Consider the following 12,295-nt stretch of genomic DNA (forward strand, 5'->3'; position numbering starts at 1 on the left):
CGTACATTTTTGCCACGAAGGTGGTTAGAGGGTGCAAAATGCATTACAGGAAAATAAAAGACATGTAAGAGTAAAAGACACTGGATTTAAAAAAATTGACTAAAAAGAAGAGTTCCTACAAAAATCCATGCCACAAGCTGTAACACAGCCAAAATGATCGCTAAATCAAAAAAAAAAGTTGAGAAAAATTTACAAAAATGCCCGAGGAGGGCACAAGGGTTGAACTCATATAACGTCCGGCCTGATTTTGTTTACATCAGTAATTTTTTTCTGAGGAGATGATGCTTTAATATTTGTAGTACTTGTCCCGGACTACTGATCAGTTCACATCATGTTTTTGAAGGCTGGTACTTCATGTTCAGATTTGTACAAAGGGGTATTATTCTGAGCCCAGTTGCTAGAGTACTAATTACACTATATGGAGTGACTGGGTTTGGAGTGAAGTTGTTCCAACGCTGCGGTTCACTCACTTTATTATTATTAATTAATTAATTACATTTATTTTTCTCTCCTTATTTGTTAATTCTGATTCCTATTTTCTTTTTATTGCTCGTATTACTGTTTTTTTTTTTCTTTTTCTTTTTTCTTGGAGGCTACTGCAATCACCGTGTTCATATAAATGATGGGGTGGGAATGTATGCTGGACCTATCTATTTGTATGCTTTACTTTGCCAGACTTTTACATTGGTGTTATTTTCTTTTAGTCTGTCTCAGTATCAATGGGTAGCATATACAGAACTAAGTCTAGGAGGTACATAGCATGGCCAGCATGAATAATGTTAGAAGGTATGGTGGTCACCAAGTTAAATGTGTGAGCTGGAATGTCAAATCTTTGAATCACCCAGTGAAATTTAAAAAAATAATTACACACTTAAAACCGCTTAACCAGTGTTGGGAAGATTACTTTGGAAATGTAGTTGGTTACAATTACAAGTTACCCTGCTGAAAATGTAATAGTAGTGTAACTATTTCAATTACTTTCTCAAAGTAATGTAACTAATTACATTTGATTACATTTTGATTACTTTTCTTAATTTTGAATGAAATCTCTCAACTGTTAACCATTTTCACATTTTAAGACCTATAGTGTGATAAACCTTTCAGTTCAAAGGTTTAACCATATATTATGAGTCTGACCTTGGGCCTGTACTGAAGGAGGATCACTTCCTCACTAAATGGAGCGACAACGGGCTGATTTCAGCCAAGAGGAGCAGGTTGTTTTAATGGAGAGAGTATGAGGATACAAAAAAGCCTGATCACAGCCTGAAGCAACATTGTTGCTGCAAATATGACAAGAGGAGGCTGATTTTAATTTCTGACAGCTCTACATTGAGCTGCTTTTAAAATTGAAGCTTTATAGCAACAACAACTGTTGTTTTAAACTGTGTTTTATAGTTTTCATATATTTCACTGATCGCAATTATAAAATGCCAGTGTGAGTTTTACTGAAAGTGAGGCTGGTGTGCTATGAAAATAGGTTACAGTGGGTATTTTAGGTGCTGTAGCTACAAGAAAATCTCATGTTGTCTCTGTACAAAGACCTTTTTAAATGTGAGAAAACAGAGTAGACCTACTCAAGATTTACTGCGTTTGGGCAACAGGCGGAACAATTAATTTATTCATGGCCACATTAAGTTAAATTATCTGTCCTGCTGCGAGCGCACAACTTCTTTCAGTGGTGACTGACTGTATATAAAGTAAACAGGCCATAGCCTGATAAATGACCTCCTGACGCGAGTCGGATCATCAGCTGAGCAGCGTATCCACTCAGCTGAACACCTGTAAAGACGTTTAGAGAGAAAGTCAACAGCAGCGGATCAGCGCGATCTCTCCCTCCGTACAAATGTTCTGATCCAGCTCCACTGGACTTTCAAAGTAAAGGTGACGCCAGCTGTAAATGAGTTAAATGAGTTTTATAGCCGATTTTATGATTAAACTCTGAACAGAACCTGGTCGGGACCAGGTTATGAGCTAAGCATAAGTTACCATGGTGATCTAGCCGGGTTAAAAGAGAGCCACCTTTGTAATACAGGGAAGCCTGGCCTCTGTCTGTATAAAGTGTTTTTGTATTTCCAGCCCAGGAACATCTTGTGCGCCGCCGACACTGTTGCTGCTGAGTCTGACCACGTCTCTGGTCTGACTGCCGCCGTACGGTTTGTCGGTTGAGTCGAATGGCACATGACCAGAGAGAGCCAATCACAAGCGTCAGTTTTGGAATGAGGATGTTTATATGAAAAAAACTAAAAAAAAACATGAATCCAGGGGGGCGAAAAACTATTTGAATCCGAGCTTTTGCGGTGATTTTTCAAATGTAACTTAAGTTGTAATCATTGAAATTTCCAAAAGCAACTGTAATTTAATTACATATTTTCTCCCAGTAATGTAACGGATTACAATTATGTAAATTTTGTAATTAAATTACGTAACGTCGTTACATGTAATTCGTTACTCCCCAACACTGCGCTTAACACAGATATTGCGTTTTTACAGGAGACCCATATATGTTCAGGTGATAATCTGCATTTCAGCAGGAGGTGGGCAGGTCATTTCAATCTAACTTCCAGTCCAAGGCAAGAGGGGTAGCTATTATGATCAGAAAGAATGTACAATTTATGGTGTCTAATGTTCAGGCTGACTCAGCTGGGCGATATGTTTTTGTGGTTGGGGAACTATACACACTCCCAGTCATACTCGCCTGTATTTATGCACCAAATTGGGACAATCCTATGTTTTTTAATCATTTCTTTTCTCTGCTTCCAAACATGTCAACACATAATCTTATAATTGGAGGAGATATTAATTGTGTACTCTCATCTCTTGATCGGAGCACTCCTGGGAGAACACCCCTGACCAAGTCCGCTCAATCTATCAATCTATTTCTTGAGACTTATGGAGTAGCTGATGTGTGGCGGTTTCGCAATCCCACTTCAAGGGCCTATTCTTTCTTCTCCCCAGTCCATAAAACATATTCGCGCATCAAATGTTTCTTTATCAACAAGAGAATTTTACATTCTATAGTGCAATGTGATTACGAAGCCTACTCTACTTCTCTCAGAGGAAGAGTTTGTAAGTTTTATATCATCCGAAATTAAATTCGTTCTTGAGATTAATCAAAATCCAAAGTTGAGGATTTCTTTGAGCCCTGAAAACACCATCTGTAAATTCTGAGTTAGTTACTGAATTGGAGAGGGATCTTTCAGTCATGGAGGTAATCTCAGCAATCAGAGACATGCAATGTGGCAAATCCCCAGGGCCAGATGGCTTTTCAACAGAATTTTTTTTTAAAATTGAGAATCAGCTCTCCCCTCTATTACTATCAGTGTGAAGAATCCCTCCTCTCAAGATCTTTACCTCTTTCTATGCATAAAGCAGTTATTTTGTTACTGCTTAAAAAGGATAAAAACCCTCTTAATTGCAGCTCATATCGCCCTGTGTCCCACCTGAACAAAGACGCAAAAATCCTTGCAAAAATATTAGCTCGCTGCCTTGAGAAGGTGGTTCCGCCCATTATTTCCCCTGATCAGACGGGCTTTATAAAGGACCGTTATTCCTTCTTTAATATAATGCACCTACCTAATATTCTGTATGGCCCATCTCCGTCTAACCATGGTACCAACGAGTTGATACTTTCGCTTGACGCTGAGAAAGCGTTTGACCGCGTGGAATGGGAATACCTCTTCAGGACCCTGGAAGCATTTAAATTTGGGCCTAAATTCATCTCTTGGATCAAAATTATATATACCCTTCCAATGGCTGCAGTACGCACTAATAATAATATATCCAAATATTTTAAGTTGCAACGAGGTACAAGACAGGGGTGCCCTCTTTCTTCACTCCTACTCGCAATTGCAATCGAACCACTTGCGATAGCTTTAAGACAGAGCTCCACGATCAAGGGGATTCAGCGGGCAGGCTTGGAGCATAAAGTATCGCTATATGCGGATGACATGTTGTTGTTTATCTCGGATTCTCTCTCAAGTATCCCAGAATTACTGATCTTACTTGCGAAATTTGGAAGTATATCAGGGTACAAAGTAGGGCTGAACGATATATCGTTATCGTATCTATATCTAGATATGAACATTCAAGATATTCATATCGAAAAAGCAACGATATAAATGATATATATTACCCCGCTCGCCCTGCACGTACAGCTCTGGCAGTCACAACAAACATCCTTTTTACGATTGCCCTTGAACGCACCGCTAAGGCCAGCCAACCACAAACCTTATTTCATGCTTGCTGTGGATTGACAGCTGAAGCCAACCAATGACAAACATACGAGGGCGGGAGTAAGGGAGACAGAGACTGAGACGCACACACACAACTTGGCGACTTTCTAGCTAGTTTAGCGACTTTTCAGACCCTCTTAGCGACTTTATTTCTAAAAAGCGACTAGTGACAAATTTAGCGACTTATTCAGATCATCAGGGGAAAGGCGAGAAATATATTATATTGTAATTCTCCTGCTGCTCAGAGTCATCGCAGTCTGCGGCTCCCCCTGCAGCAGCGCCAGCTCTCTGTCCTCTCACACGGCTGCAGGCAGCAGGTGAGTATGTGGGGGGGCTGGCGGGGGCAGCAGGAGCGGACGCTGCGGCTGATCGCTCTGTGGATTTGAGACCGTATAGCTGCCGTCTACTCTGTTTTGATCCGTTAATTCTCTGACTTCTTAGTCTGTCTAAATTTCACTGGTACTTTACCAGCAAAAACCTGAAGCTGCTTGAGTCTCGATCTTCACTCTCTCTCTTCAGATGAGGATGTCATCGTTCATCTTGTAAAAATGCACGTAGTTTGTTTGATCTTCTCCCTCCCTTCACTGTTGTTACTTCAAATATATTTGTCTCTGTAGTGAGTTTGTGATTATTTGGTAAAGATTTCTCTATCAACCATTTGTATATGGATTAAAATAATCTCTTTTTTTTCTGAAAAAAGCTTGGTTTTCACCGAACCCGTAGTCATATCGTATCGTATCGATATCGAGATATCTGGCATGAATATCGAGATATGAAATTTTGTCCATATCGTTCAGCCCTAGTACAAAGTCAACCTCCAGAAAAGTGAGCTAATGCCTATCACTTCTGCTGATGGGACAGATATTGGGCCAACTCCCTTTAAAATTAGCCCTAAAAAATTTAGATACTTAGGTATATGGGTGACACGTAATGACAAAGATCTCTACAAGGCTAATTATCAACCTCTGTTATCAAGTCTCAAACAAGATTTAGATCGCTGGGATGCCCTACCTCTTTCGCTAGGGGGAAGGATAAATTCAATCAAAATGAGTGTGCTCCCAAATTTCTTCATCTATTTCATTTCACTTTCAAGTCTTCCCATTTTTTTAACAAAATCTTTTTTCTTCATTTTGGACAGTCAGATATCAGCCTTCAAATGGAATAAGAAGCAACCAAGGATAGGTAAAAACATTTAACAGCTGCCCCGTACAATGGGAGGCATGTCACTCCGCAATTTCAGGTATTACTACTGGGCTGCTAATATTAGAACGCTGATGTATTGGATGAGGAGTGAAACTGATAGCTGGAACTAGTTTAGACGATCTCTCAACATTACTGGGCTGTCGCTTGATGCTCCAGTGACGAAAAACCACATGTTTATTAGGGCCCGAGCAGGTAGACCTGCGAGGTCCCTATTGTAATTGGAAGGAAAGAAATTTTCTTCTCCAAGTTTGACTGCAGTTGACTGCAGTTTTGGATGCCTGAACATACCCAAAAACTCACCAGATTTGGAATATACGTCACATCCGGCGAAAATTACGATCCTGCATTGTCACTGGGTGTGGTCGTGAACTGCGGGCTCTGTAGCGTCCCCTAATGTTCTTCCCTGCCTTCCACATGCGCGTAGACGAACCAAATTCGGTACGCAGATTCATCATGAGCAGACGCACAAAAAAGTCTGTGGGGCCCATACTCTCAGTCCAACAGGAAGTCAGCCATTTTGATGTGTGGCGGCATTTTTGTCCAATTCATGCCTACTTTGAAAACTATCTTGTCCTAGAGCTTAAACACCACAGTCTTCAGATTAACTCAGTTATCATCTTCATGCCTTGAAGAACAAAAGTTATTGAAATCTTTCAGCTACGTCATACTTTAGTGGGCGGGACGGTGGAAACAATTTTTTCCCCTCGGATTTATAACTTCAACATACAATTTCCTATCCACACCAAACTGCTCATAAATGAAGAGGCTGTCTCCCCGAATACATCTCCGCATCAGTATTTAGTCGGCCATTTTTATTTTGGCCGCCATTTTGAAATATTGCCAATCTTCGTACTTAAATTATCTCCTCCTACAGACGTAACACCAGTGACTTCACAGTTACTCAGTATCATCCTCTGACCTTGAAGATGAAAAGTTATGGAAATCTTCACTCAAATTTAAATGCTTCCAGAGTCCTGAAGAGGTATTCCCATTCCATGCGGTCAAACGCTTTCTCAGCGTCAAGCAAAAGTATCAACTCGTTGGTACCATGGTTAGACGGAGATGGGCCATACAGAATATCAGGTAGGTGCCTTATATTAAAGAAGGAATAACGGTCCTTTATAAAGCCCGTCTGATCAGGGGAAATAATGGGCGGAACCACCTTCTCAAGGCGGCGAGCTAATATTTTTGCAAGGATTTTTGCGTCTTTGTTCAGGAGGGACACAGGGCGATATGAGCTGCAATTAAGAGGGTTTTTATCCTTTTTATATACACACACACACACACACATATATATATACATATATATATATACACATATACACACACACACATATATATATATACATATATATATATACACATATACATACATATACATATATATATATATATAAATATATATATATATATATATATAAATATATATATATATATATATATATATATATATATATAATAGATATATATATATATATATATATATATATATATATATATATATATATATATATATATATATATATATATATATATACATATATATATATACATATATACATATATACATATATATATATATACACACATACATATATACATATATATATACATATATACATATATACATATATATATATATACACACACACACACATATACATACATTTACACGTTAAAAAAATTAACGCATTTTAATCGCACTAATTTTTGCACCGCGGAACGTTTCTCACTGGGTGAGTTTCAGGGGTACCGATTATACTGGAGCACCAACTAACGTTCAGCGTTCATGACTTCAGACAACAACAATGAATGAAGAAGCAGATGAGACCGCTTTGGTTGGCCCCGTGAATGGGAAATTTTGTTTTAAAAAGCGGACGGATGGCAGCGTAGACAAGAGCACGGTTGTGTGCAAAATATGCAAGAAGGAGTTCGTGTATCACCGCAGCATATCAAGCCTCAGAATGGGCTCGTTGTTACTGAAATGTTGATCAAACAGTGGCCTATGCAACAGAGAGATTTTATTTTTCATCAGGATATTGGAAGAATAGGAGGGATGAAGGTCAATCACTGGCACTTTTTTATTTTATTTTAACTGGTACACTTTATGTTGAACTATTTATTATGTTGTTGTTGCAACTGGCACTTTATGTTGAACTGTTTATTGTTTTGGCCAAGGTTATTTACAGAGAGTTGGACTGAAATTGATTTGATTAGATCAACTGTTGGTAAAGTCTGTTATGGCCTCTGAAGATAGATGTTTTCTAATAGTCAGGGTTTCCAATGTTCTGAATGTACTTAAAGTATTGTGTTTTACTTAAAAAACAAAGTGTTATAGTTTACAGAAGGTCTACCTACCTATAGGCTACCTGAATCTCTGAAATGTATTCCTAAATATGCTATTGCTACACTTTATGGCAAAAATTGCACTGGTCTGTTGGTCTTGAAAAAAAACAATGTTTTGTTGCTTAAGCTTATGTATTCAGTCATTATTCAATGGTATACTAAAATCCATGTGAAAAAAATTGCTTCTCACTGTTCTCAGGTCAAATATTTATATGCGATTAATTTCGATTAATCGGTGGCGGTGGTGGTGGCGGGCCTCGGCACCCCAGAACTGGGCGGCAGAGGCTTACTCTGGGGACGTGGAATGTCACCTCTCTTGCGGGGAAGGAGCCGGAGCTGGTGCGGGAGGTTGAGCGCTACCGGTTGGATCTGGTGGGGCTTGCCTCCACGCACAGCATCGACTCTGGATCCAAACTCCTGGAAAGGGGCTGGACGCTATTCTTCTCCGGAGTTGCCAAAGGTGTGAGGCGCCGGGCGGGTGTGGGGATACTCACAAGTCCCCGGCTGAGCACCGCCGTGTTGGAGTTTACCCCGGTGGACGAGAGGGTCGCCTCCCTACACCTAAGGGCTGGGGGGAAAACCCTGACTGTTGTCTGTGCGTATGCACCGAACAGCAGTTCGGAGTATGCGGCCTTCTTGGAGGTCCTGGCTGGGGCCCTGCAAGGGGCCCCGGTGGGGGACTCCGTGGTCTTACTGGGGGACTTCAACGCGCACGTCGGCAATGACGGAGATACCTGGAGGGGCGTGATTGGGAGGAACGGCCTCCCCGATCTGAACCCGAGTGGTGTTCTATTATTAGACTTCTGTGCTAGTCACGGTCTGTCTATAATGAACACCATGTTCGAACACAAGGATGCTCATAAGTGTACGTGGTACCAGAGCACCCTAGGTCGAAGGTCAATGATCGATTTTGTGATCGTATCATCTGACCTCCGACCGTGTGTTTTGGACACTCGGGTAAAGAGAGGGGCAGAGCTGTCAACCGATCACCACCTGGTGGTGAGTTGGTTTCGGTGGCAGGGGAAATCCCTGGACAGACCTGGTAAGCCCAAACGTGTAGTGCGGGTAAGCTGGGAACGTCTGGGAGAGGCTCCTGTCCGAGAAGCCTTCAACTCCCACCTCCGAAGGAGCTTCTCTAGCATCCCTGTGGAGGCTGGGGATATCGAACCTGAATGGACGACGTTCAAAGCTTCCATTGTTGAAGCTGCAGCTGTGTCCTGTGGCCATAGGGTCTTAGGTGCCTCAAGGGGCGGCAACCCTCGGACACCGTGGTGGACACCGGTGGTCAGGGAAGCCGTCCGACTGAAGAAGGAGGCCTTCAGGGACATGTTGTCCCGGGGGACTCCTGAGGCAGTTTTGGGGTACCGACGGGCCCGAAGGGCAGCAGCCACAGCTGTGGCAGAGGCAAAGCAGCGGGTGTGGGAGGAGTTCGGCGAGGCCATGGAGAAGGACTTTCGGGCGGCGCCAAAGCGCTTCTGGAAAACTGTCCGCCACCTCAGGAGGGGGAAACGGGGAACCATCCAAGCTGTGTACAGCAAGCTTGTTGACTTCGACTGAGGAGGTAATAGGGCGGTGGAAGGAGTACTTTGATGACCTCCTGAATCCCACTCAGCCACCCTCTGTAATGGAGACAGAGCTGGAGGATGATGGGGTATCATCGCCGATTTCCCTGGGTGAAGTCACTGTGGTAGTCAAACAACTTCACAGTGGCAAAGCCCCAGGGATCGATGAGATACCACCAGAAATGCTGAAGGCTCTGGGTGTTGAGGGGCTGTCTTGGTTGACACGCCTCTTCAACATTGCGTGGGGGTCGGGGTCGGTGCCGAAGGAGTGGCAAACAGGTGTGGTGGTCCCTCTCTTTAAAAAAGGGGACCAGAGGGTGTGTGCCAATTACAGAGGTATCACACTACTCAGCCTGCCTGGGAAAGTCTACTCCAAGGTGCTGGAAAGGAGGGTCCGGCCGATTGTCGAACCTCAGATTGAAGAGGAACAATGCGGATTCTGTCCTGGTCGTGGAACAACGGACCAGCTCTTTTCTCTGGCAGGGGTCTTGGAGGGGGCCTGGGAGTACAATCTCCCAGTCCACATGTGTTTTGTGGATCTGGAGAAGGCGTACGACCGGGTCCCCCTGGATGTTCTGTGGGAGGTGCTGCGGGAGTATGGGGTGAGGGGGTCCCTTCTCAGGGCCATCCAATCCCTATATTCTCAAAGCGAGAGCTGTGTGCGTATACTCGGAAGTAAGTCGGACTTGTTCCAAGTGGGTGTTGGCCTCCACCAGGGCTGTGCCTTGTCCCCAATCTTGTTTGTGATTTACATGGACAGGATTTCAAGGCGCAGTCGTGGTATGGAGGGGCTACAGGTCGGTGACCTTAAGATCGCATCACTGCTTTTTGCAGATGATGTGGTCTTGATGGCATCATCAGCTGTAGATCTACAATGCTCACTGGATCAGTTCGCAGCTGAGTGTGAAGCGGCAGGGATGAGGATCAGCACCTCTAAATCTGAGGCCATGGTTCTCAGTAGGAAACCGGTGGATTGCCTACTCCAGGTGGGGAATGTGTCCTTGCCCCAAGTGAAGGAGTTCAAGTACCTCGGGGTTTTGTTCATGAGTGAGGGGATGATGGGGCGGGAGATTGACAGGAGAGTCGGAGCAGCGGGTGCGGTGTTGCATGCGCTTCACCGCACGGTTGTGACGAAAAGGGAGCTGAGCCGAAAGGCAAAGCTCTCGATCTGCCGGTCAATCTTCGTCCCTACCCTCACCTATGGTCATGAGCGATGGGTCATGACCGAAAGAATGAGATCGCGGGTACAAGCGGCCGAAATGGGTTTTCTTCGCAGGGTGGCTGGGGTCTCCCTTAGAGATAGGGTAAGAAGCTCAGCCATCCGGGAGGGACTCGGAGTAGAGCCGCTGCTCCTCTGCGTGGAAAGGAGCCAGTTGAGGTGGTTCGGGCATCTGATGAGGATGCCACCAGGGCGCCTTCCTAGGGAGGTGTTCCTGGCACGGCCAACTGGGAGGAGACCTAGGGGTAGACCCAGGACCAGGTGGACGGATTATATCTCTTCTCTGGCCTGGGAGCGCCTGGGGATTCCCCAGTCAGAGTTAGCCGATGTGGCCGGGGAAAGGGATGTCTGGGGCTCGCTACTGAAGCTGCTGCCCCCGCGACCCGATTTTGGATAAGCGGTTGACGATGGATGGATGGATAATTTCGATTAATTAATTACAAAGCCTCTAATTAATTTGATAAATTTTTTTAATCAAGTCCCGGCCCTAATATATATATATACATACATATATATACATATATATATACATACATACATACACACACACACACACACACACACATATATATATACATACATATATATAAATATATATATATATATATATATATATAGATATATATATATACATATATGTATGTATGCATATATATATGTATGTATGTATGTTTGCATATATATATGTATGTATGTATATATATATATATATATATATATATATATATATATATATATATATATATATATATATATATATATATATATATATATATATATATATATATATATATATATATATATATATATATATATACACACACACACACACACACATATACATATACATACATATATATACACACATATACATACACACACACACACACACACATATATATATAAAATAGACTGTATATAATAGACTGTGGTCCAATATCAGTTGGGTCTTACCCATGTCCAAAGTAGTATTCATAGGAGCCAGCTATCTTCAGATCCAGAGAGCAGAACTTATCAGAGTCATCCTCCCTGCCCGTTGGGTAGTTCCATGCCAAAACACGGAAGTTATTTCGTTCAAACACTTGTCCTTCAAGTGGATAGTTGGTATGCACCATAACCCTCTTCCCCTGAAGGCTTGGACCTAGGCGGAACTGGAGCTCGAACCCTGAGGAGACACAAGTGGTTTGACTTATGCTTTATTTCAACATATGGAACCATGACAGGCACACTGGTTTGTATAAATCCTTAATGCTGTGTTAGGGTTAGGTATGTGTTAAGGAATGTGTTTCCATTCTACCTTAAAGTATACATTCCTGAGTTTGAGGTTACAAATATGTGAAGCAGAGACAAAGTCCAATTCATTTCCGTGATATTTTTGAGGTTGAAAGGATCATTCACGATAAAAAAAAACCTCCTATTTTGAGCCTGGTTATCTATTAGCTTGTTCCCACATCCTTACCAGCCCTCTGTCAACAAACACAGAGACCGAGACTGCTCTGCAGCTCTGAAACAAACAAAAAGCATACTCTACACATACATTCAGTCAAAGTGAGATTAGTTAGAATGTCATACTCGCTGATTCTCCAGTGTGGACCATGACAGGACAGTCTATATATAGAGTCCAGGCCTTGTAATCCCTATCATATTCAGAGTGCTGTAAATGTCAAAAGGTACACTTCTCCCTCCAAGACAACTAGCTACTCCTCTTTCAGCCAACACACACATACACGCAG

General features: G+C 42.5%; 1 protein-coding gene across 2 annotated transcripts in view; it reads right to left on the reverse strand.

Moving 5' to 3' along the window:
* Window positions 1–12,295, reverse strand: part of agla (amylo-alpha-1, 6-glucosidase, 4-alpha-glucanotransferase a) — a 125,166-nt gene that overhangs the window by 104,185 nt on the left and 8,686 nt on the right. For both annotated transcript variants that reach the window (XM_030403344.1, XM_030403345.1), the window contains exon 3: window positions 11,517–11,727. In XM_030403344.1, coding sequence (XP_030259204.1) covers window positions 11,517–11,727 — 211 coding nt within the window. The remainder of the gene's footprint in view (window positions 1–11,516; window positions 11,728–12,295) is intronic.

The sequence above is a fragment of the Sparus aurata genome, chromosome 21, assembly GCF_900880675.1.
Source record: "Sparus aurata chromosome 21, fSpaAur1.1, whole genome shotgun sequence".
NCBI lineage: Eukaryota > Metazoa > Chordata > Actinopteri > Spariformes > Sparidae > Sparus > Sparus aurata.